Source organism: Rhineura floridana, chromosome 1 (assembly GCF_030035675.1).
Source record: "Rhineura floridana isolate rRhiFlo1 chromosome 1, rRhiFlo1.hap2, whole genome shotgun sequence".
NCBI lineage: Eukaryota > Metazoa > Chordata > Lepidosauria > Squamata > Rhineuridae > Rhineura > Rhineura floridana.
In genome coordinates, this window is record NC_084480.1 from 184,460,961 (window position 1) to 184,488,356 (window position 27,396).

Consider the following 27,396-nt stretch of genomic DNA (forward strand, 5'->3'; position numbering starts at 1 on the left):
GCAGAGAGCGTACAACATATAAGGGGTTAGTATATCTGAATGTCCTGGTTCTGTCTTGGAGCGGGTCAAATGACTCCCTACCATAATCAGTGTCTTTGCCCATTAAAAAAATAAAGGTGAGGGACAACTACAAGAATGACAAGAACCCCCAAACTACCACCTGAATGTTGTCAGCTCAGTTCAACTCAGCTCAAATTAAAGCCAATTTTATATCAAATTTGTGAAAATAAGCACATTAACATTTCATAGCAAAGGTCAATTAACTAATTGAGTTTATTTATATAAACATAGCCTATAATTTCATTTATAGAGATAATTCAAGTGAGACAATAATTACAGAGGCCTATCTGAGTAAATATGGTATCACTTTATTACTTAGGGTGTACACAAGCAGAATATTTCTGTTCTCATCTATGAGAGGAAACGCACTGTATGTAGAATGAGAAATGTTGTTGGCATACAAAGTATTTCCTCCTCATAGATCAGAAACAGAATCTCCTATACAAAGGGGTAGTCTGTATCAGGACCAGTGCCAGTGGATAGCCAGGTTGGACAATGGGTAAGGGCTCCCTTACAGGGGCACCTGCAGCCGGGTGGGTGAAGCTCCCGCTCTGCGATGGGCACTAGCATCAGGTTGTAGAACGTGCACCCCACAACCTGATGCTGGTGTGGATTGTGATGTGGGAGCCCACCTTCCAGGCAACAATCCCCACCTTTGGTGTGGGCTGGCCACACCACTTGCCACATTGCTGAGCACATGCATGTTTGCCACCACCCAAGGTGGTGGGGACATTGACACCCCCCCACCATCTTGGGTGATGGCAGGCATGCACATGCAGCATGCTAACACACGGATGTGGTCCGGCCTATTTAAGCCCCCAACAGCAGCAATGGTAGCGCTGCTGCGTCACCTCTGCCTTCAAAGGCCCACTGCAGTCTGGTGCCCAAGTTGCCTGGTCTGGATAGAGCTGAATCGCAAATGAGTTGCAAGCTGAATTGCTGCCCTGGGCTCCTATTATTAATAATAATAATAAATGCCCCCCTTTTATGGTCCCATAAGTAGGCTGTTAAAGTGGGGGGTATTTCACCATTATTTTATTTTGTAGAGGTGAGTACTAATTCTATTTATTTTCTTGGTTGGGGGCTTATTCTGAAATGTGATGGTGGCTTCAGTTCCCTTCCCTTTTATTCTTGATTAAACTAATTTGCAAGGAGTGGCAGAGCTGATACAATTTGCAAGCTCATGGCCACCATGTTTCCCCAAGATGCTTCAGTTAGGATGACACTATATCATGATGTAGCCCAGCCTTGCTGGCTGGGACTGATAGGAGTTGTAGCACAAAACATCTGGAGGGCATCAGGTTGACAAAGGCTAATGTAGCCCATGCATACCATCTTTTCCCTCAACAGAGCCTCTAGAATAATGCTGCGTCATGATGTACTGTCTTCTCAACTGAGGGTTTATGGGGGAACATGGCACTAACTACAAAAGTAGACTGCTTGCAATCTAATTTAGAAGAAAAGGGAGAGAAGATCACGGCTACCATAGCGTTTGAGTAAGTCCTGAAAATCTATAGAATTGTTTTCACCTGTTCACCTTAGCCTGCTTTTCTTCCACAGGAAAAAAAAATCCTCTCAAAACTTTCAGCTCTGCTCTAGAAGTGGATCATGTCTGATGGCTGCACTTTATTTATTTAACAGGATTTATATATCACGGGGTTGCTTTAATAGTGAGAAGTGACAAAGCAAAAGCAATTAAGAGCTATATCACAAGGTCTGAGCAAGTTATATCAATGAGATTTAATGGGAAACCTATTAACATAACCATCAGCCAAGTCTACGCTCCAACAGCAAATGCAGAAGAAAAGGAATTGGAGAGATTTTACGCAGAAGTACAGGAAGAAATTGATCACACACCAAAACAAGATGTGCTGATAATCATGGGAGACTGGAATGCAAAAGTATGGAACAGAGAAGAACTAGGAATTGTGGGGAAATGGGGCTTAGGAGACAGAAATGAAGCAGGAGAATGACTGATTGAATTCTGTGAAGCCAATGTTTTTTTCTCGCGAACACATTTTTTGAGCAACCAACAACACAACTGTACATGTGGACATCACCAAATGGTCAATATAGGAATCAAATTGATTATATAATTGGTAGCAGAAGATGGAGAAGTTCCATACTTTCTGTGAAAACAAGCCCAGTAACAGACTGTGGTACAGATCATGAACTGGTAATATCGAAAATCAGAGTAAAGCTAAAGAAGACCAACAAAGCAATCATAATGCCAAAATACAATTTAAATAACATCCCAGAAGAATATAAAGATGAAATAAGGAACAGATTTGAGGCTTTAAACTTAGTTGACAGAGAACCAGAAGAACTATGGAGTGAAGTCAGAGACATTATCAGAGAGAAAGACCTCAATGGATGACTGAAGAAACTCTTAAAAGAGAGAAAGAAAGCAAAAGCAAAAGGAGACAGAAACACGGTTAGAACCCTAAATCCAACAATACAGCGACTAGTATGTACGGACAAGGAGAACTATTACAATAGTTATTGTATAGAAATAGAAGAGGACAACAAAAAGGGAAGAACAAGAGCCCTATTGCAAAAGATTACAGAAATGAAAGGGAAATTTAAACAAAGAGTAGAGATGTTGAATAGTCAACTGGGGAACACTGACTGACTGAGATGAAATAAAAGGAAGATGGAAGCAATACACTGAAGAACTATATAAAAGAGATGCCAGGATGACAGATTCATTCATGGAGGAACCGTATGATGAAGAACCAGAAATTTTAAAATGTGAGGTGAAAGCTGCTCTTAAAATACTTGGAAGAAACAAATCACTAGGAACAGATGACATACCAATAGAGTTTCTACAAGCTACTAAGACTGAATCTGTCCAAATTGTGACAAAAATTTGTCAAGAAATATGGAAATCTAAACAATGGCCCACAGACTGGAAGTGTTCAATATACATCCCAATTCCAAAGAAAGAGGATCCCAGGGTATGCAGTAATTACAGAACTATGGTTTTAATATCCTATGCAAGTAAGGTAATGCTCAAGATTCTACAACTAAGGCTCTTACCATATATGGAGGGAGAAATGCCAGATGTCCAAGCTGGATTTAGAAAGGGAAGAGGCACCAGAGATCATATCGCAAACATATGTTGGATAATGGAACAGACCAAGGAATTTCAGAAGAAAATCACCCTGTGCTTTATAGATTACAGCTAAGCCTTTGACTGTATAGATCAGCCTTTCCCAACCAGTGTGCCTCCAGATGTTGTTGGACCACAACTCCTATCAGCCTCAGCCAGCATTGCCAATGGTCAGGAAAGATGGGAATTGTGGTCCAACAACATCTGGAGGCACACTGGTTGGGAAAGGCTGGTGTAGATCATGAAAAACTATGGAATGCTTTAAAAGAAATGGGGGTGCCACAGCATCTGATTGTCCTGATGAGCAACCTATACTCTGGACAAGAGGCTACTGTAAGGACAGAATATGGAGAAACCGATTGGTTCCCCATCGGAAAGGGTGTGAGACAGGGGTGTATTTTATCACCCTATTTGTTTAATCTGTTCACAGAGCATACCATATGGAAAGCGGGATTGGACCAAGATGAAGGAGGTGTGACAATTGGAGGGAGAAATATCAATAATTTAAGATATGCAGACAATACCATACTACTAGCAGAAACCAGTAACCATTTGAAACGAATGCTGATGAAAGTTAAAGAGGAAAGCACAAAAGCAGGACTACAGCTGAATGTCAAAAAGACTAAAGTAATGGCAACAGAAGATTTATGTAACTTTAAAGTTGACAACAAAAACATGAACTTGTCAAGGATTATCAATACCTTGGCACAGTCATTCACCAAAATGGAGACAATAGTCAAGAAATCAGAAGAACGCTAGGACTGGGGAGGGCAGCTATGAAATAATTAGAAAAGGTCCTGAAATGCAAAGATGTATCACTAAACACTAAAGTCAGGATCATTCAGACCATGGTATTTCTGATCTCTATGTATAGGTGTGAAAGTTGGACAGTGAAAAACGCGGATAACAGAAAAATCAACTCATTTGAAATGTGGTGTTGAAGGAGAGCTTTGCAGATACCATGGACCGCGAAAAAGACAAATAATTGGATGTTAGAACAAATCAAACCGGAACTATCACTAGAAGCTAAAATGATGAAACTGAGGTAATCATACTTTGGACACATAATGAGAAGACATGATTCACTAGAAAAAGACCATAATGCTGGGAAAAGCAGAAGGGAGTAGAAAAAGCAGAAGACCAAACAAGAGATGAATTGATTCCATAAAGGAAGCCACAGACCTGAACTTACAAGATCTGGACAGGGTGGTTCATGACAGATGCTACTGGAGGTCGCTGATTCATAGGGTCGCCATAAGTCATGATCGACTTGAAGGCACATAACAACAACAAATATATCTCTTATCACCAAAAATCTCTACATAGTTTATATAAAACATACACACTGACTTTCCATTCTTCTTTACTGGGGAAGTGGTGAGGTACTTCCTGACTACTTACAAACTGTCGTTGCTGGGAGCACATCACCCCAGTGCTGTTCGATCTGCACTGGCTCCCAGTTGTTTTCCGGGCCCAATTCAAGGTGTTGGTATTAACCTTTAAAGCCCTACACGGTCTCGGCCCAGTTTATCTGATGGAGCGCCTCCAACGCCACCAATTATGCCGCCCGACAAGATCAGCCACACAGGGCCTTCTCTCAGTCCCACCAACTAAAACAGCTAGGCTGGTGGGGACTAGAGAGAGGGCCTTCTCAGTGGCGGCCCCCACTCTCTGGAACTCCCTCCCATATGATCTTTGGCATGCCCCTTCCCTGAATGTATTCTGCCAGGCCATGAAGACCTGGCTTTTCAGACAGGCCTTCGGGACTTCCGGGGAAGGTTAATCTTTTTGACTAATTGCCTGCTACTCTGAATTGTCACTGTTTTACTGTTTTATTGTTGTACTGTATTTATTATGATGTATTTTAATTGAGTTGTACGTCGCCTAGAGTGGCCATTGGCCAGATAGGCGACTTATAAATTAAAATTATTATTATTATTACATGAGTATGGTATCTGTATTACATTATCTAGATTGCATATGTAGTAGCATCACTTGGGTGAACTAGTGGAAGGATGGAAAGTTCAGGAAAAATCCAACTAGTCAGGTGTGTGGAGAAGAACAAAACTGTCAGAAAGTTTCATTTCCAATTTCTGTGAGGTATAGTAAAGGAAAGCTGTCAGTTTGGCAGGGATTCAAATCTCATCTAGGTCTTAGGAATGGGAATAGTTTTATAGGGCAGGCTGAGAATTGGGTAATGGTCTCACCAAAAGTAGGGAAGCAGAAGAGCAGACAGTTCAGGTAGTTGAAGGAAGAGTATAGTGTAGACCAGCCTTTCCCAACCATTGTGCCTCCAGATGTTGTTGGACCACAACTCCCATCTTTCCTGACCATTGGCAATGCTGGCTGAGGCTGATGGGAGTTATGGTCCAATAACATCTGGAGGCACACTGGTTGAAAAAGGCTGGTGTAGACAATGGCCGAATAGGAACCTGAGGAAGTGGAAGAAAGCTTGAGAAAAGGGCATGGAACTGAAGCAAAAGAAAAAGCTAATGAGAGAGGGGGGACCCACAACATGGGAGGAACTTAAGTTATGTCCACACCATATATTTAAAGCTCTGTTATGCCACTTATAACAGTCATGGAGAATCCTGGGAACTGTAATTTGTTAAGGGTGCTGGTATTGGAACTGCAGCTCTATGATGTTAGCACCCTTAGCAAACAATAGTTCCCAGGATTCTCCATGACTGTTAAAGTTATATAATAGAGCTTTAAATGTGTGGTGTGGACATGACCTTAATTCTTTGGGTGGGAGATAGAAATGCTAGGATGACTAGCTAAAAGACAGGATGGTCAAACGAAGTGGGAAAAAGTAGGCAACAGGCAAAAAGCAAGGATATGGGGAAACAGTGGAAACATGGAGTTCAGTATGTTCAGATACTGATTTGAGTCAACCAGTCATTTTGGGTAAAGGCTTCTAATTAGTGACAGAATGTACTTTTTGGAAAAAATGGGAAACCCCAAAACTACATTCACTGCAAATGTTTTTTAATTAGTATAATATTTCCGAGCCAGTAAGTACAGTTTGGATGAACAGATTTATGCAATAACAATAACTTATATCTGGCAAGATCTTGTGTATTGTTTTGTGTGTGTGTGTGTGTGTGTGCGCGCGCGCATGCGTACGTGCGTGTAGAAGCTTTAAACAAAAGCAGTTCAAGATAGGCTTGGAGTAACACTGGTTGCACTGCTTCTGAATGTGGCCCGGGACAAGAAAGCTTTCATCCAGACAGACAGCATAGTAGAAGAGAAGTTCTGCACTTTGATGAAGGAGGCATATTACACACTGAAACAACCACTGGCCTCAGTTCATATCAACAGAAAAGTGTATCTGTGTATTGAGGGAATCAGACCTATTCGGTTTGAACCACCAATGCTGGATTTCCATGGAAAACCCATTGGGATACCAAACATGGAAGAAGTGTACTTACGTAAAACACGTCTTTGCAAAATTGGAACCTAGACGGTGCTACAAAGCTATGCTTTAAAACATAGCCTTGGTCAATACATATGCCAACTTCCAGCTATAAGGGCTCAGCCAATATTGTTCTCAGAGGACCAAATTTCTCCCATACAACTGCTGTGAGTGCAATCATCTGCCTGTTAAAGTGAGTAACAAAACAGCTATTGGTTTTAATGGAGTAGGACTGCAGCTATGGCATTTCACACACACCTTTCTCTAGAATGACCCAGTGTTGGCCATTCTTAAAGAGCATATGCTGTGCTAGAAAGATAATATTAAACCGCTTTGACTAGGAGAAAACCCAGGTAAGTGACTGGGAAAAGATGTTTGTCCACCCTTCTTAGAACTGTCTGTATTTTGTGAGTTTATTTATGCCTATTTCAAATCTGTTTCCATGGAAACTGAAACAAAACTGGCCACCAGCTGAGTCAGCTTCTACTGCTGGCTTCCATTTATCACAATGTCATCTGTTTCCCTAGAAACTGATGTGAAAAGCGATAAAAAATAAGGGACAGTGATTATTTTTATAGGAACACAGAACATCTATTTTAGCTGGGCCCAAGCCAGCTTCTATTTAAGCAATTGAGAATTTTGCAAAGGCCTTTAAAGGGGGCAAGACCAAGCCTTTATTTTCACCCATCATGGAAAGGCGCCAGCAGGCAGGAGCAGCTGAAATAGACAGCTCTCATTTTCAACTTCTGGCTATCTGCCTGCTAAGCTTTAGAATGGTTGGGTTTGCAAATGAGTTCTACCATGCAGTCAACATTTGGCTCCTAAAAATGGGAGGGACTACAAAAAAGAAAAAATTGATATTTTTGAAAGATAGTAGAAATGGATGGATATAATGACATTCAAAGCAGAAACGGAAAAAGAAGCTCTGACCCAGAGGAGGCTGAGTACCCTTAGACACTACCTTGGCCAATTAATTACATACTTAATTTCATAATGCACTCTCCTTTGATAAAGTTTTCACTAATCCAACTCTTAGTTGATTGGACTGCCTGACAAGTACAATTTAAATAACATATACACATGCTTAGCTTGTATGTTAGTTGTTATTTACATTTTAAGCTACATATATTGCAACACATACGTAAAGAAAGGATTTGTCAAAACAAGGCTGAGTGTCTATATAATTATCTCTATCTGCACACAACAATATAACTATATCCAGAACGTGTTGCAGCGGTGAATCCTTTGATACTAATTGCCTGAGTTGGTGCAATAACATGGAATGTTATTCATGAACATTCTAAATACTCAGGAAACAAAGCTGTCAGAACATCCACAGTCCAGCTTCTGTGAAGGGAAAGTAGTCCGTTTAGCTGGGATTAAAATCTCACACAGCTCTTAGAGCTAACTCTGTAGGGTAGGCTGAGAACAGGGAAGAGGTCCCAGATGTTAGAGAAGCTAAAGGATAGGAAGACACAGACAAAAGTCCTATTTGAGTATTCAGCTTACATGATGAATAATTGTGTAGAGTAGGAGAATAGGGACATCGTTGCTGGCCCCATCCCTACGTTCCCATCAGCCCCAGCCCCATATATGTTCAGGGGAAGGTCAGAAGAGGGGAGCCTGTTCTATCTGCATAGACTCTCCCTGTGATGTACAATCCTGATAGCACAGGCTTCCACACCACAGGAGGAGCCTACATGCATAGAGTAGGATTTGTTCTTTAGACATTCCCCTGAACAGACTACAGTGTATGTGTAGGACCAGAAGGTTCAGCTCTGCTGTCCCGCTCCATGTGATTATTGATAGTTTCAGCTGAACAGCCTATTTATTTATTTGTTTGTTTGATTGCTACCCTGCCCTTCATTCCCCAGAAGCCCAGGGGGCAAACAATACTTAAAAAAAAATTAAAACAATCAAATATCCCTCCAGCTGATAATTTCAAGGTTGCTGAAAACAGTGTATTTCAGCCATCAAATGCCTGGGTGATTAAAAATGTTTTAAAATTCCTTCTGAATGTTAATAATGCATCTCATCAGGGAGGACATTCCATAAATGGGGAGCCACTACCAAGAAGTCCCTGTTGGGGACAGTGCCAGCCACACCCTACCTCAGGACTAAGGTAACTGGAAGAAGGGTGCAGAAGTGCCAGAGAAACAAGAATCCAAAGGAAAGGTGAGTGAAGAAAGAGGCATCAAGAATAGGGCAGTGGAAACAGAAAACATCAAAGTGCTTAAGCCAGTTCAGGAGAGGATGTATGCAGAGGAAGACAGGAGTAACTGACCAAGGAACAGGGTGGCTCAAGGAAGTGTGATAAAGTAGGTAGTGCACTTCTCAGGAAAAAAAGAAGGTGGTGCAAGAAAGGAAAAACCAAAGATAAGACAGGGTTAGGGCACAGTTTGAACAGGAAGCTTGGAAGTCTTAAGGCAATTAGGGCCAAAATCTAGACTAACAAGACTGCTGCACCTTTAAGAGTTGTGCCAAGGAGTTTGGGCATTTGTGATTTCTGCTTCCCAGCAGCATTGTGTCAGACAAATCTAAGGGGGCAACAAGGGCCAGAAAGCAGTGAGGAGAAAGCTGGATTTCACATTTTGATTTGAACTAATCAGCCAGTTCTTTGGATGCAGGCTTTTTAGTCATTTTGTATTCTGTTTACCATACTTGCAATATTTTTCAGAATACCCTGTTTCTCCACTCCATTAATTTCAGGTTACTTACTTCTAGGGAACTCAGACGTCTTGGCTTGGAATCAGGTTACATGTATTAAGCATCTAAAATTTTGATAATATGCTTCTATCCACACCTGAATGGGATGTTGCTGACTTCACTGTACCTCATTTGCCTACCTATCTACCAATCATAAATACTGACAGTGAACCCATTCTCTGAACATGGATTCTTATGTAGCCAAAATGGCACCATGCAATCCACAAAAGAAGGTATCAGCAGGCTCAGGTTTAAAAAAAATGGGGGAAAATCTTTACAGGGCGGGTGCTGCCCCTCAAAAAAACTCAATGAGGACAGAGTATCCTTGTGGACACAGACTGACTTTTGGGAGGAAATCAGAAAAGAGGAATGGGAATGGGATAGAGTGTCCTGGAAAAGTAAATGGCAGGTTGGCCAGAATCCTAAACACGAGCAGCTCCCATCATTCCATCACAATCTAGTAATGCCAAAAATGGATGACTGGAATCATCATTATGTGGAACAGGGTTAGCCACGACTGCAGTGGAGTTTGAGTACAACCTTTTCTTTCTCTTACATAATGGTTCAATGCTTCCCTATTGAGAATATTATAGCACTGTGCCTTTGGAGACTATGTTATGGTGCAGGGATGGGGAATGTTTTTGGCTCCATGGGCAAATTCTTATCAATATCTAGCCTCATGGGCCAAATTTGACAGGGGGTCAGGGCTGTCTACCTGTCAGTCACCTGACATCACAATGTATCATGCACAGCTGATGCAGCAGGCTTTGGCTCTACCACCAGTCAGCTGATGGGTGGTAGAGCCAAAGCCCGCTTTCCTTTGCCAATGCACAGTCAGGAGAGCACTTTAAGGCTCCTGAGCATCCACTGGCAGCTGTGTCTCTACCTTCCCCAGACCTAACATCACATATAACATCAGGTGTGGAGCAAGTGGGTGTGGTTTGGGGAGAACAGCTTTGTGGGCCAAATTTGAAGTCCTGTGGGCCAACTTTGGCCCACAGGCCATAGGTTTTCTACCCCTATTATAGTGGAAGCAAAACCTGACTTCCTCTTCTCCTGATACTGGGCCCTGCCTTCACCAACAGGGATCTGGTGCAATATATGGGCCCCTCCAGATGTTCTTTTTATTGTACATTCATGATGGTTTGTGCTTGTGATGCTATCAGGGCAGTCATGCACAATTCTGCTTTCAATACTATTTGCGCCTGCAAAAGTCACAGTGGATATCTTGTCGTTTCTTATTGAAATCCATAACTTTTTATATCATAAGTGTTCTGGTTTATTTTGTTCCACTTTTGTTGTGCTGTAGCCTCCCCAGATAGCAATAATGTCACAGAACAACTAATAAAGCAGAATAAATATACTACTAATACACTATTATTGTGTCAAGAACATGTTGCAGAATACACCCACAACAAAACACCAGTCTTGAGGGGTCCTATGTGTTCTCACAAAACACACAGAGATGCACTGAATCTACAGACATTCTTGCAAGCCCCCTCTCATGGCCCATATGTAAGAGGTTGGGGTTTTTTGGGGGGAGGGTCTTTCTGCTTATCCTGTGTTGGTATATTTCTTGATGTTGTGGTTTTATAAGTGGTTTTAGTGTTTTATTGTGTAAGGCTTTGAATTGTATCTGTGTGTTTTTAATGATGCTGTATACCACTCAGAGCACTTAGTGATATACAAATGGAACGAATGAAGAAGGAATGAAATATCAGGAATGGATAGTACTCTAAATTTGCAGAACAGGCATTAGCCTTGGATAGTCTAAAGTAAGATGAAGATAGGCCAAAACACTAAGAGTGTTTTATTTATTAAATTATGTATTTCCTGTCTTTTGGCTCCACACTGGAGCTCCCAAGACAGCTAGCAACTTAATATATACATCAGAGCCACAGATACTAAACACATTCTTGAAAAGCATGTCTGAACAAAAGAAGTTTTCAGTTGGCATCTGAAGAGGGAATGGGCTGAATTTCCTATGGCAAGACAGTACATAATTGAGTGTCACAACTGAGAATGCACTGTCCTTCATGCCAGCCAATCACACCTCAGATGGAATCTGGGTACATTAATGAATACATGAAACTTGATATTATACAGCCACAAGGGTGGCTGTATACTATAGTCAGCATGGATTTTTTGCATTCCGCAATGTTAAATTGAAAATACCCCCCTGTGCCATTCTGATCCTTCCCATAAGTTCATTTCAAAATACAACCTTACAAAACTTATAGTCCTGAACTCAGAAACGCTTGCTTAACAACCCTCTAAATTTTCACGGCGATACACAAAACAGTCAGAGAGAATCGAGAGTTCAAAGTGTAAAAAGAGAGAGAGAAAAACCAGCCCCCTTTTGGACTTTTTTCTGTCAGAGTTCTCATAATCTGTTGAAATTCATTAAAAATCAGCCATGTTCACAGAGTACCTGTAATCCTATTACTGACCTTGCCCCATACTATGACCTTCATCTTCTGCAATTTAAAAGTTAGAAAAATGCCTGGGCTGATTTTTCATTAATTTAAGAAAGTTAGCATTGAACTCAATGATAATGTTGGGCATGCTCAGTAAGAACCAACTGTCAGTGTTCTAGAAGTCAGACTCACAGCTGCTCGGCTTGCCTAATCAGGGGGCCACACCCAGGCCAGACTTTGATTTCACTTGAGACAGTCATGGCTTCCCCCAAAGAATCCTGAAAAGTGTAGTTTGTGAAGGGTGGTGAGAGGAGGCTCCTATTCCCCTGACAGAGCTCCAGTGGCCAGAGTGGTTTAACAGTCAGACGCTCTGACTGAAGCTCTGTGAGGGGAACAGGGCCTCTCCTAGCAACTCTCAGCACCCTTCACTAACTACACTTCCCAGGATTCTTTGGGACAAACCATGATTGTCTGAAGTGAAATAATGGTCTGGTGTGGATGTGGCTAGGGACAGCTTTGGTTTAAATTTGGGTGGGAGTCTACATGTGCCTGGTGTAGAATAAAAAGGTGGGGGAAGCACTGAAAAAGGATGATAGTGTTCACAATCTTTTCCTTTTGGAAAGGAAAGGGGCTTCCCATCTGCCCAGTGCCCTCACATCCAATCTCCTCCCCTTCCCCTCCCTCCCCCTTCGCTTCCTGCCATCCTCCCCTCCCTGCCCCTCCCGCAGGTCAGTTTCACCTATTCTAAGGATCTTTGTACAGGATTAAATCCCATTGAACTCAAAAAACATGCGAATGATCAAACCTGCACTCCCTTCCTCCTCCCCTCCCTCTTGCCCCTTCCATCACCTTTCCTTCACCCCACCCTTCCCCTCCCTTACCCCCTTCCAATCTCCTCCTTCCCCCCCTCCACCCCCCCTCCCAGTATCTCCAAGAGGAGGTCAGTCTCCTGCTCCTTTAGTGCGTTCACTATGGCTGCCCAATTTCCCTGCTGTTTAAAGTTTGATAGAAATATCTGTTGACTATAGGTACATTCTTAAACCACAAGGGTTTTTGCCTATTAGTGATTTTACACTGAGAGGACAAGGCAACAGTGCTTAGCATGAAGGAGGCTCTCAGCTCAGTGGTGAATTACATGCTTTGTATGTAGAAAGTCTCAGGTTTAATCCTTGGCACCTCCAGTTAAAAAGGGATCTCAGCAGGCTTTAGAAATATTTTGCCTAGGACCTTGGGAAGCTGCTGCCAATCAGAGTAGAAAGCACTGGGTTAGATGAACCAATGGACTAGATGAAGCCATGGTAAGAAAGCTTCATCTTTTAAGTACTGGAAGACACTGCAGTGCCCTGGCTTGCAAAGTTCAGAGCTGCATTTAGCTGTACATTGATTAACTTGGTATCAGCGACATAAATTGGAACAAAACAGCCAAGGGCTAAAGTGGATGACGGCAATGTTTGCTCCCCTGAAGAGCCAGCTAATTGGGACTCTGGTGGGAATGAGCAATACAAACTGAAAAGCAAAATGAACTATTCCTAAAACACCTATCTATAATTCATAAAAGAAGCCTCATGAAGCCATTAATAAAAATACCCTTGGGAATATCTAAAATTGTAAATGCCCATTTTTAAAAACAACGTGTGTCTCCTACACAGGGTAATTATTTGTATGCCATTTAGATGTCTAAAAATGCATCCATTGCAAGTGAAATCCAGCAATGCTTTTGATCATATATATAGTCACATTAACTCATTGACTTGATGCTTCAAAGGGACTAATCTTCCAATGTTGCAACACTGATTGGGAGGAGATATATAGCTAAAGATGTGCACAGAATCCCTGGCAATTCAGGATGTTAGTTGCTAGGTAGCACAAAAAGTCATCATTTTATAGCAAGAATGAATAGGAGTGTTAAAACTATCTTTCAATATCTGTTCTGTTTTACCATGAAAACTGGTAGCTTCTATATAAGAAAAGGAGCAGTGGCTCACAGTCATTCTGCATTTAAAGCTGAAAGTCAAGAATTATTGAATAAGAAATGTGATAGTTTACAGAAAATACAAAGGGATATTTTAATCAGCATCAACAGTGAAAAAGTAACTGGGGTACTTACATTAGCAAATATAGAAAGGCAAATGTTTGAGGATTTATCTTCTGCAACTGGAAAGTAGCAGACTGAAAACCTTTCAATAAGCTAGCTCCTTCTCCTTGACATGCTAGTGTTATATGTGAAGGGAGTATTTTGTTAACGTTCACTCTCCACCCTCACTGCAGTTTGAAATGGTACACGTCATCAGCAGAACTATCACAAGAGGCATCTGCTCATCTATTTCAGTTTGGAGGCTGAAATCCTAAGAATGCTTATTAGGAGGAAATTGTCAAACTGAAATAATTGGAAACTTGTTTTAACTTAAGGCTGGACTGTTAAAGATTTCTTTTCATAGATTCCAGTATACTTAAGGTCTTTCATGTTGTGTGAGCATATCCAGCCTGCCAAGAAGCACAGATCGTCCGGAGTAACTGGCCTTAAAAATACATATATTTTGGAGAGTATGATTAAATGGGCCTGATATGGTAATAACTAAAGGAAATTAAATTTCTGCATATTATGCAACACATCAAAACAGATTATTTCATTGGCTCCTCCTGGCAATTGGTGTAGCTAAACAAGGAATACTTCAAAGGACTGAGAGGGGAAACAACTTAGAACACCAACCTTTCACCATTAATTATAATATCTTGCTCTCCAGTGTCTCCATCAAGTCTCCTTGTACCATTTAAAGTAACAATATGCAAGTTGTGAAAATTTTGAAGTTTAAACTGATAATGTACCTTCACATACAACTTACTCACAAATACAAGCACACCCGCTTCCTCATCAAATATCGGCAAGAGAATACCAACCTGGCCTGAACTGGATTTGTGCCTTCACTTCTTCACTCTGGCATTGTTAAACTGATATCCTTCCTCTACCTTTTCTCTCCATTTCCCTTTCCTTGTGTGTCGGGTCTCTTTGTAAGCCAGAGGGGAGGATCTGTGCCTATATATTGATTAATGTACAGAATCTAATAATTATATGTGCTCTAGAAATAATTGTTATCCCTTTCTGAGTCAGTATTAAAGTATGATTTTGAGAAACGTATTTTACTTTTTCAACAAATTCCATCTCAGAAGGATGTAATATAATGAAAATTAAAATAATGAACTAAACATATCTAATAATAAAATGTCAAGAACACTTACCACCAAAGCACAGTGGTATAAAAACAATCTGTGCCACCAGGGGTTTAGCTTCAGCATGAGCTGAACGACACCTTACTCCTTTATGACTGTCCTCTATCTGATCACATCAAGATTCTCACAAAGCACCAAAAGTATGGTGACAGAGAATATCTGGAAATACCTGTGTTAACAAGCTATTGCTCAAGAGTTTAATGTGGCCACTGAGGCAGTGTGAGATCCACTTCCCCATGGTCTCATTCTTATTTTCTCGTGTCACCTGTTCAGAGTAAACACATGGGTGGGGAAAATGACATAGCTCCTTTCCCTACCATTATCAGCCCACTGTGGGACACAACAAAGCAACTGTATCATTTCATCAAACTATGAGGTTTGTCTGTAGATAGGTTACTGGACCTGTGTGAGACAGTGTCATCTTCATACCACAAGAACTGGGAGACTCACTTTCAGTCTTGTGTATTAAATGTGCAACTCTACCACCTGACTGTTGAAATATACTGGTTCAAATATATGTATACAGGTAGTTGTTACAGAGATTACAAATTACTAAGATTGCCTAAGCCACTGGTCTCAGGGTTTAATTAGCTATTATGGAGGATGCATGGATGCCATCAATCCACATCTTCCCAACCCAGTAACATCTGATAAAATGAGTGACATGATGCTATTGGAGTCAGTGTGCCTCTGAGCTGCTCCAATTATTTAGGTGCTACTTTGTTGAGAAACACTGAGTGTGATGATGTCACAGACCAGCATACATACCTTTTACCAGAGGAATCTGAAACGGTAAGCTATGTCTTATTATTTTGTAGCTTTTATCAATATCTCTAGAAAGAGTTGATTAATCCATTAACCACTTTATATCATGGAAGATCATCTGAATGTTATGTTGTTGTTCTGACACAAATACGATTACAACAGAAATTGCAGCTACACTCCTTTTGAGAGCAAACAGTTATGAATAAAGATGAATCCACATAAATGTAATCATATGTTCCTATCTGTTAATAGAGTTATTTGATAATTTTGTATCCTGTTTTTGTACGTTAACTGATGTACAAGTTTTATTGTGAAGTCTGTTCAGTGGATCATAAACTGAATGACTGACTAACTGACTGATCTGACTAGGAAGATACGTGGGAAATACGCAGATCTGCAGCAGCCACAATCTCCCATAACATCTAGTTAGACCCTTAGTCAGGGTGCTTAACTTCCCTAGGACAATGTGTCTGACTGGCACAGCCTGCAAGAATAACAAGTTAAAAATGTAAGATGAGCCTTGGTGGATTTGACCAAAAACCCATTTTGCTTCCCCCAGTGGCCAACCAGGTGCCTCCAAGAAGCTCAAAAGCAGGACATGAAGGAAAGAGCCCTCTCTAGTTATTGCTTCCCAGGAACTGGTCCTCAGAGACATACTGGCATTCAGAGCCTGTGGACAGGGAGGGTTTGTTTAGCTATCATGGCCACAGCCCAGGAAGCCCCTCAAATAACCACCCAGAGAGCAGCAGATGATTCAGGAATTAGTGGCAAACAGGCCTGGCATCAGCATCTAGGCTAGTATGGGCACGCAGGGGCCAATGATGGTCATCACAGCATAGTTTCTTTCTTGTTATTGTTAATAAAAACATTCTATAGCCATTCTATAGTCATGCCAACCATCAAAATGAGGTTTATTCCCAAGTAAGTGTTTAGAATCAGGGCAGCAGAAGCCAACTTACTGCCGAAGTCATTATGGCACTATGATTTAAATGGGTTTTTAAAATGAGAAACTGCAAAAGCTCACAGTTATTCCTTTTTATTAATCAGGATTGACAAATTGTTTTGTTTTGTTTTTTGTTTGCTCTAAGGTATCAGGAATTTAGAAGCAGTCACAAAGCATTTACTGTGAGGAAATGGAGTTGTGGGGAAATGTTGATTGTGTGCTTCACAATGGAAGTAATAGACATGACCATCTAAATGGAGCCTCCTGTGAAACCATTAAGTCCAGGATCTAAATTTACCTACTTGCACCATTGCTCATGGCTAATAGCAATTCATATCCTTACCCTCCATGAATTTGTCAACACTGCTTAAAAACCATCTTACTCACATTTCTGCAAAGCTAGGAAGCTCCAAACATTGTAGTCTTTCCTCATAAGGAAATTCCTCTACACAGTCCTGGCTATAATTCTACGTCTAGTTACATGCTGTTGTCCATCATCTTGTACATCTGGTTGTAGGATGTAAAATGATCAGTTTTAATGAGTGTTGTTATTAATTAACCTGCTTCTCTTAAAAAAATTGCTGCATCCTAAGTGTTCAGATCATTATCTGGGACTAGCTTGCTAACTCCTACAGATATGTTATCAAGACATAGCTTTTTTGTACTAAGGAAGGGTTGAAAGAAACCAAGGTATGCTAATAACATATGTTCCTATTTTCCAAAAGAGACATGTTGTGCAGAAGATTGCAGGAACACAGATACACAAATATGTGTGCTGTCAAAGCAAAGCAAGGTGAAAAGAGAAACACTGGAAACGGGTGGATAAAACAGCAGCTGGGAGGCAGGTAATAAGTGCAGAAAGGATTAAAGAAGAGAGTCATTCTGGAAATTTAAATGGATTTACTGTTGGCACATAGCAACAGCACCTATAAATGGGTTTAAAAGCCACATTAAAAATGCAGTTTGGCTAATGGTAAATAAGAACATTATCCAGTGTTTTAATATCACATACAGCTGAGGAGGAAGTATCTAAAAAATAATTAAGATTTTCATCAGTGCTGAAAAATACCTCCTCTTTATTTTAGATACTTGCAAAAATGTTTGCCTGTTCATGTGTATCAATCTCTTTTCCTTTCACTCCTTACTTACTTCACATGCCCCCAGTGACATCATCATGAAGTCAAAACTCAGGAAACCCCACTTAAGTCACTGGTACATGCATTTTAAATCTCTTTACTGCCTGCAGAGCTTCCAGTGTATGCAATGGTGGTAGGTGCATACTAATTGTAATATATGTGTGTGTGGGGGAGGGGGATGGCACATATGGTAAGAATTCTAAACATTATTCTCCTCACTTCTAGCAGTGGCATGAATAGAAGCTTTCTTGCAGTCTGCACATGGGATAATGCCTAAACTGGTGTTTGCATAGCAGATTTTCAGTTTCTTAAGGGAGACATTTGTTATTTATTTATTTAATTTTAAGATGTTTATATACCACCTTTCAGTCATAAAATCTTCGATTCCGCTAACAAATTACCCAATATCCAATATAAAATATATAATCCAAAAAATGAAATAAGCTAAAGCAGGAGTACTGAAAGTATCAGTCCATCACATCAACCACCAAAAGAACATCAGAGTCAGTGCCAAATGGGTGGTTCTGGGGTGGGAATTTGATAAATACGATGCCACCTCACAAAGAAGGATGTGTCCTTGATGGCCACCTGCCTATCCTCTGAAGGTGGAGGTACCTGGAGCAGGTCCTAAAGGAATTGATCCTGAGGAGAAAGCACATTGATATGGGAACAGGCAGTCCTTCAATTATCTGGTCCCAAGCTGTTTTAGAGTTTCTTTTTTATTTATTATTTACAGAATTTTCATTCTCAACAAACGTCAGGAGGAGAGATCAGGGTTAGTAATAGAAGGGGGGAAATGAACTTGTATTTTTAAAAAGGGGAGGAACCCAGTACTTTTTGGTGTACCAGTCAATAACTCTTCTCACTTCTCAAATTTTACATTTTCCACAGTTCTAGGTACATAGAGACCCTGTATCAAGAAACAAAATCTCCTTAGGCTCATGATATGTGGTTATCAGCATGATAAATATTTTCGGCCCAGTTTATCTCACGGAGTGCCTTCAACGCCACCAATTATGCTGCCCGACAAGATCGGCCACACAGGGCCTTCTCTCAATCCCGCCAACAAAAACAGCCAGATTGGCGGGTACAAGAGAGAGGGCATTCTCAGTGGCGGCCCCCACTCTTTGGAACTCCCTCCCACAAGATCTCCGGCACGCCTCTTCCCTAAATGTGTTTCGGAAAGCCTTAAAGACCTGGCTCTTTCAGCAGGCCTTCAGGGTATCCGGGGAGGGTTAATTGTTATAACTGTAATGCCTCCTGCCCAGTTTTAATATTGTTGCTGCAGATGTATTGTTTTTATATTGTATTACTGTATTTTATCAATTGTATTTTAACAATTTTGTAAGTCGCCTAGAGTGGCCATTGGCCAGATAGGCGACGAAGAAATTAAATTTATTATTTATTATTATTATTATTAAGTGAGGCTGAAGACTTTCTTATGCCTCTAATCCTTTTGATTTATGTCCAAAGTTCACATCACAGTTTTACAATGAAAGACAGGGATTACATTGGAAACTAATAGTGCATGGATGTTAGAGAAGTTCCTTTCCCTCTGGTGACTGGAGAAGATTAGTAAATCATTCATAACCCAGTTTTGTAACTGAGCCAAAATCCACATAAGCAGCTGGTTACTATTGGTCAGCAACAGTTGTAGTTCCTGGCATTCTTGCCTTAAAAGATACAGAGAGTAGGAAACGGCCAGAAACTATTATTAAAAAAATAAAATAATTCCAGACCAAAAGTTAACTAAATTCACTAAAAGCACATGGAAAAAAGATCTTCCTACTATTGATGTGGGTGATAATTCTCACTAGGAGTTCTTAAAGGCAGTATTACATCCAACGGCTTGACTTGATTCAATTGCCCATTATCTTTCTATTGGTTTTTTTTTTAAAAAAAACACCTTACATTGGGTTGCTAATAATTAATACTTTATCTTTCAATCTACTAATATGCAAGTATTGACCTTGTTATGAAGATGTACACACTACTATGATAGTAAAATAATATTTTAAAGTGGAACAAATCCCAGTGGGGCTTGCATTTGGTGCCAAATTTAAAAGATGCCAAATACAAGCCCTGCTTGCCAAGGAAAAAATGGGACTTGGAAGGCACTTGAAAGTTCCTGATTAGTCGACTTCCGGGAAGGGTGACTTAGCCTGTGCCTGCTTTTGAGACGGGCTCCTGCCTCAAAAGAAGCTTATTCAGATATATCAGTCAGTTTTTTCTTTTTTTTTTGACTGATTAAACTTCTCCCGGGTAGGGAGAAACGAAGAGATTAACCTCAAAGCCTATTTTTGTTGGGACGACCAGATCTCATTAATTTATGGGACGAGGTCCAGCCGACGAAGGTGGGACGGATTTTTAACAGCAAGCTCTATCTGATAAAGCGAACGTTCACCTTATCTTCTAAGAGAGAACGCACTAACAGGCAAGCACCCTTCTTTCTATATTTTTCTTTTACTTGACTTAAATTGTTGCTGTTTAAAAGAGATTTGCCAGATTGATCAGTTTTTGACATCTCACTGGGGAGCCATAACTTCTCTCTGCTACGCACTAATTAATAGCTTATCTCTGTTTTTGTTGCAAAAAGCTGTCCTGGATTTGCATTCTAAAGATATACACAGAAGAGGGATTTCTATTCCAGATTTTTATTTTGAAAAATATTATACTGTTTTGAGACTACTCTCTTTTTGGTCTATTTTATTTTGACGAATCTGTTTCTTGACGATTGCCATTAATTGTTTCGATCCTGGGAACTGCATTTTGTTTACTTAACTATTGGAGAGATAAGGCTGTCTGCTCTGTTTATACTGTGATGTCACCAAGTTTGGAGTATTAACCCAATTGTTGCTGAAATAAGAAGTGGTTTTCCTATATTTTTCTTTTAAAATGGCAATTAAGAAAGTGGCTGAAAATCTGGAAATAACTATGTTTCAGAAAATAATGGATGAGATTGAGATAATGAAAATTGAATTGAGTAAAATGAAGCAGGAGATTAAAGATATAAGGGTCCCTGTGAGAGAGGTGACCCTGGAAGGGGTCCCTGTGAGAGAGGAGACCCCGGAGATTGGAACAGGGGTCCCTGTGAGAGAGGCGACCCTGGAGACTGGAATAGGGGTCCCTGTGAGAGAGGAGATCCCGGAGATTGGAACCAACGTGGAACAGGAACAAGATTTGGAGTCTATGGACTTTAGAAATAAAATCTATTGTTTGGAACTCAATGTTATCTCTGAAGAAATGAATGAAGATTCTAGAGATAAAGTTATCAATGGCATGGATAATCTTCTGGACTGGAATGATGTGATGGAGCCCAATATAGAGAAAATCTATGGAATTATCTGCAGCCATGTGACAATGGAAAAACTTTTAAGAGATGACCCAGTGTATTTTGAAAAAAAGAACAGAGATATGATTTTACAGCAGTATTTCAGCAACCTATTCAGAATGGATGGCAAGAAAATATTTGGGATAGAGGTAATCCCCATCAGACTCTTACTATATGACTATGGCTTTGACAGCAAGATTATTATGGAATACTGATAATGGAAGATTGGATATTGAAATTACTGGACTTAACAAGATTACTGAAGATGGAAGATGGAAAATGGAACTAATAGAGATAATAGAACAATGGCTACTGAAATTATTGAACCTAACAGATTCTGATGTGATGGATTAATTGAAATGTTTATTTTGACTATGGTTATGACAATAAGATTATCATAATTAGTAATGAGATGGATTAATCGATATGCTTATCTGGAAAAAAAAATTGATAGATATATTTCTTAAAGAATTGAAACCTCTCTTTGACTTTTTGTGGAAAGAATAAAGTAATGTTTATGAGATTTGATGATTAAGTAAGATAACTACTGGAGGAAAGTGATTTTATAATATGACTTAAGAGACAGGATTGTTATATATTATAGACTTATAACTGATTTGATCTTTGACAAATGGGAAGTCAATATTTTACTCTTTATTTTTTATTTTATTTTTTTCTTTTTGTTTAACTATTTTTGATTTTGTTTTTTGTCTTTGAATGTTTTATGATTTTGTCTTGTATGTTTTATGAAAATCTGAATAAAAATTATTGAAAAAAAAAAAAAAGAAAGTTCCTGATTAGTCCTGACATCATATATGACTTCAGGTGTGGGACAGGTGAGCATGGCTTGGGGAAAAAATTAGCCAAAAGGACAGAAATTCCCCATCCCTGTTTTAAACTGAGATTACCGGAGTAGGCCCTTGTATGTCCCTCCACCATCCAAAATATACCCGGTGAGAACATAGCAAAGGGTCTTCTCTGTAGCTGTGCCAAGGCTTTGGAACTTCTTTTCTAGGAGGATACTTTTAGCCACTCACTAGTGACTTTTCTTTCATTATCTGAAAACTTCTTTTCCAGCAGGACTCTGATTTTACTGGGTTTAGCTATATGAAAATTTTTTTTAATTTTTATTCCCTTTAAGCTGCCTTGGGAGCCTTTTTATAAAGTAAAAAGGCACAGTATGAATAATTTAAATAAATAAATAAATAAATGTTTCCCCCCTACTTACGAGTAGAATGGGAAGAACAGAGTCTCTTATTATATAGAAGGTTAGCACCAGGCATTTCCTCTATCTTCCCTGCTGAAGATATTTGATCCCTTCCAACAGGAGCAGTTTGCAGCAAGGAGTATAGGTACAGGAACAAAGTGGATGACTCCTTGTGCTTTTAAAAGCTGTGTGGCTGGTACAAATTAATTAGGGTAAGCCTTTTCTGGTATGGAAATACAATTATGAGAAAAACTTCATCTATTGACATTTTGTCTGTCAGACATCTTATCACTTGTGTGTGGCCCCGATTTACTTTTAAACCCTGTATTTCACCACAACAGTTTGTAACATTTTCTTTTTGACAAGGATGAACCTTTTATGAACTAAAGCATTCATTTGGATGAACTTGAACTGAACTAGTTTGTTTTGTAAAAGGACAAAGTTGAACTAGGTCGTTTTTGGACAGGATGAACTTGAACTGGAACTAGGTCCTTTCCAAGCATTGGCTAGCACAATTTGTGACCCACCAAGCCTAACACATCCCACATGTCTACTACTACTACTACTACTACTACTACTACTACTACTACTACTACTACTACTACTAAAGACTTGCTAAAGCTCCGGTGTTAGTTGCCTGCCTGGGACTGCAAAACAAGAGTTGTCAAGACCTAGCAGACCACTATACATGGTTGGTGAGGTGCAGTATGGGCTTTGTGTTCTGTAATCCAGTCTTATAAAGATGCAAGGAAGGATCAAGCAAAGGATTCTACACAAACAGCAGCAACAACTGCTACACGCAAAAATAGTCTAATGAGGCAGAAACAGCCACAGATAATGAGCCAAACAGGTATAGATGGATATGTGGCAGGAGCCTGTTGTGGCCAGGGGCAAGCAATGAATTGAAGCAAGGGCTTGCAGTGTTGGCTGCAAGATGGGTATGCATTAGAAGGCTACCTTATCAAGACCTGACAAGCTATATAGCCAAGTGGGTTGAAGAAGTCCTGCCAGGCTGAGGAGATCCAGTATCCAGGTTGAGGTGAGGACCATTTGAACATTTCACACAGAACAATGCTTAAGAACAGATTTAGAACTAACTAAAGTAGGTTAAAACTACTGCACTATTATACAGAAACATATGTGATCGCATGTATGGAACTGTTCCAAAGAAAAACACTGATGAATATGTTGTAATGGATGTGCCAGTAAAGGATATCCTCGGTGAAAGCAGAAGGACCATGCCATTTTGCCCCATATTACAGTAAGTGGTCTTGGACAAATCACTGTAACAAATCCTTTATCCATTCTTTGTAAAATGAAAAAAGTAGTAATTTATGATGCAGTATTTAAAGAGGTATTATTTAAATAAACTTTTAAAAAAATGTGTGAATGTAGGAAGCTGGCTATATAGAGAGTTTGATTACTGGTCTGTCTGCTATCTACTCAGATTCACAGTGGCTCTCCAAGGGCTCTGACGGGTATTTCATAGCTGTGAGACCTTCTGCACACATGGCATATTGATCAGCTATTAGCTATGGCCCAATGGTTTTATCTGGCCGTTGCTGCCTTACCAAATTCTAATCATGATATGGTAAAACATTTGCCCATGTTTTTGATCATGAGGGAAAGAAAATATTTTCAAGTTGTAAGAGTTAATGATAGCGTTTTAATGGTAAATATTTTGTCAAATGTTGTATGTAGCCTCCCAGTTATCTCTGTATATTTTCCATAAGTCTGCAGTCCTTACTGCTAGAAGATGTCAGCTTTATTATAGAGCCTGCCCATCTTTGGGAAGGCCACTTTGTGTAGCAAGGACACCACTGTCTGATTTACAAGAACACAGAAGCTAGAAAACAGATGCTTAGAGAAACAGATACATTATTACAATCAACTGTATGCTGCAGCAACAAGCAAGGACACAAAGTATCTGGCTTTCTCCTCAGCCCTAGAATATTTTTTGGAGTGGTATCGCGCACATCATTCACTCAGATTCTCAACTCAATATAATAAGCTGCCATTCAGATAACTTTGTACAGATCAGAAGTATCCAGCCTGGTGCCCTCAAGATGTTTGTTTGTTTATTGCATTTATATACCCCCTTTTCCTCCAAGGAGCTCAAGGAGCTACATATGGTTCTCCCCCTCCTCATTTAATTTCCACAACAACGCTGTGAGGTAGTTAGGCTTAGAGGCAATGACTGGCCCAAGGTCACCCAATGTGAGATTCATGGCTGAGTGGGGATTCAAACCTTGGTCTCCCAGGTCCTAGTCCAACTCTCTAATAACTGCACTACACTGGTTCCAACTCAAACTAACTCCAGCCAGCATTGCCAATAGTCAGAGATGATGGGAGTTATATTCCAACTACATCTGGAGGGCACTACATTGGTTCCCTCTGACATAGATTCTCAGACTTTATTTATTTAATTCATATCCTACCCTTACTCCTAAAGGAGTCCAGGGTGGCAAACAACAAAACAATACAAATTCAAAATTCAAAAACACCTGAAAACATTTAAAAACAATCACATATCCTCATAGCTAATAATTTCAAGGTTGCCAGGAACAGTATATTTCAGCCATCCAATGCCTGTGTCATTAAGAATATTAATAAGAGACAGACACACCTTGTCAGGTAAGGCATTCCATAAACAGGGAACCGCTATTAAGAAGTGAGTGGCCACTTACATACCTTGAAATAGCTATTTCTCACAACAATTACTAGAGTAACTCAAAACCTACAAAGGCAAGTCTCAAATGTTAGCAAATGCTGCTGCTCCAGTGTAGGATTTGCCTATAAACTGAATACACAAGATCCCTGTTACTTTTGCTGCTGCGTGACAGGAATCCTAGATCAGAAGATATAGGAAGTATGGGTAGGTGCCACTTATGTTAATGGAAAAACTAGTTTTTCCTTCTAGTAGGCAAACACTGTATAATAAAAAATCCATTTTGGATTAATTTCCCCCCAACGTATTCACTTTGATGCAAACACTGTGAAGGATACTCAGCAACTGCATATAGAGAACCCCTTTCACAAAACAAAGCTGCAATTTCTCCTGCTTTCAAGACCTTCTATTTCCCTCCCAGAAAATATATTACATACAACTAGAAAGTCTGATTAGTTGAATAGCATGCTACCAGTCCTGTCATCCTTGACCTTTATATTTCCAGGGTGACCTTTCTGGGGGGATGACATTAAAGGAGGACCAGACATTATACATAAGTGAACTAGGCCAAGTAAAATAATGGACTCTGCTATTACAATACCTAAAGATCCACAATAGCATCAAAAGTGTAGTTCTTCATATAGCAATCTTTTGAGCAGATGACTTTATTTTAAGTATTTGCTTCATGTCTAGCTTGCATAAATGCTCATGAATTGTGCTAATGGAGTCTGGAAATCTATTATTTATTGCAACACCATCTCTTATAGACTCTTAGCAACAAACTCCCCTGTGTTTATAACATTACTGCATCTAAAACCTTTTAAGCATGGCAGAGATGCCGAGTTGTATTTAGAATGTAGATGCAATTTTCTTCTGTCATGAATATTTTTCCAGTCCACTCAAAAAATCCATGCCTGACCTCTTCCAATATATTTTCATTCATTGCCTTGTATTGCTATCCCCAACAGCAAATGGGAAAATAGAAGAAGTGGTGATGACATACCTCCATGTTATAATTTTCCACTGTCCTCCTCAAGGGATCAACAACTTGCCAGCAAATCAAGATGCAAAGATCTATCAGCAGCATCCCACCAACTATTACCAGCAGCTTTTGGTCCTTAATGATCTAGAGAGAAAAAGAAGAGGGCATAGGAGGGCATTCCCATATAAGTATGAGATTCCTGTGGAGCCTTTCTTAAGTGCCATAAATAAAGGCATGTACCACTGCTCACAAGGCTGTTTAATTATGCATAAAAAGATCTTTGTGATATTGGAAGACAAGAAAAGGTCATTTTGCAAGCTACATTTCCTGCTTGCCTGCAATGTCTGAAAACCACAAACATCTAAATCATGCAGGATGAAGATAGCAGAATAGACAATAATACTGAGAATTTTAAAATATTCTGCACATACATACACAAAACCCTTCAGAAGTTTTGTATGTTCAAGTTCATGCTGTAATACATTCATTATAGTTTCTTGCAGAAGCTGTAGTTAAAGTGACAATTCAACTTCCTTTTAAAATCTTGTTTAAATTTACAGATTCCAGTAACTGAAAGGCAGAAAATGTATAGAAACATCATCCAGTCCTATCTCCCCACACCGAAGCAGTACATATATATTTTTAGATGCAAAATAAGGAAATTTTCTTCTCTCTCTTGGGAGAGCTTTGGGGTGGAAGGGAAGACTCTCAATTGTGCTGGGTGCTTGTTGTGATGTGAGACTTTGTTCATCCCATCTCCTAAGAGTTTTTTGTGATTCTCAAAGAACTTGAGTGGGGTTCTGACACAGGAAGTCTGACACAGAGCCAATTTTTCGTGTCTTGCCTCCTGACTTTGTTGGGAGCTTGCATAAAGCAGAAAATTGTGGTAAGGTGGGCACTTTGCTGCTGTCTGGGCCCCAGCAAATGCCCAGCCTCATCATCCTCTGGCTTTAGCCATGGACTAAAGCAGGGATAGGGAACTTGTGGGCCTCCAAATACTGTTGTACCACAGTTCCCATTATCCTTGACCATTGGCAATGCTGCCTTGAGCTGTTGAGGGCTGGCATTCAATTACATCTAGAGGGCCACCAGTTCCCCACTTGTGGACTAAGGCCAGAGAAAAGAAGGTTGCTATCATCAAGGTAGGAGAGGTCAAGATCTGAACTTGATCACCAATTTGCTGGAAAAAATGTAAGAGGCTCATTAAGTAGACTTCACTGTGAGAATGATGAGAGAATGGTGAAACAGTGCCACAAAGTAATGGTGTTGCACAAATAAAAAATCTATGGAAAATTAAACAGAGAAAAGAATCATGCTTGCTATTTTAAAATATTGCATTTTATTTTCTTTGTAGATCCAATTTTATGAAGGAGACAGATCCAGACTGTAAATTGCACTTAGATCCTGTTGAAATTAATGGGGCAAA

General features: G+C 39.9%; 1 protein-coding gene across 1 annotated transcript in view; it reads right to left on the reverse strand.

Moving 5' to 3' along the window:
- Positions 1–27,396, reverse strand: part of GABBR2 (gamma-aminobutyric acid type B receptor subunit 2) — a 435,702-nt gene that overhangs the window by 138,638 nt on the left and 269,668 nt on the right. Inside the window, exon 13 of the mRNA XM_061588946.1 lies at positions 25,992–26,114. Within this exon, the coding sequence (XP_061444930.1) occupies positions 25,992–26,114 (123 nt within the window). The remainder of the gene's footprint in view (positions 1–25,991; positions 26,115–27,396) is intronic.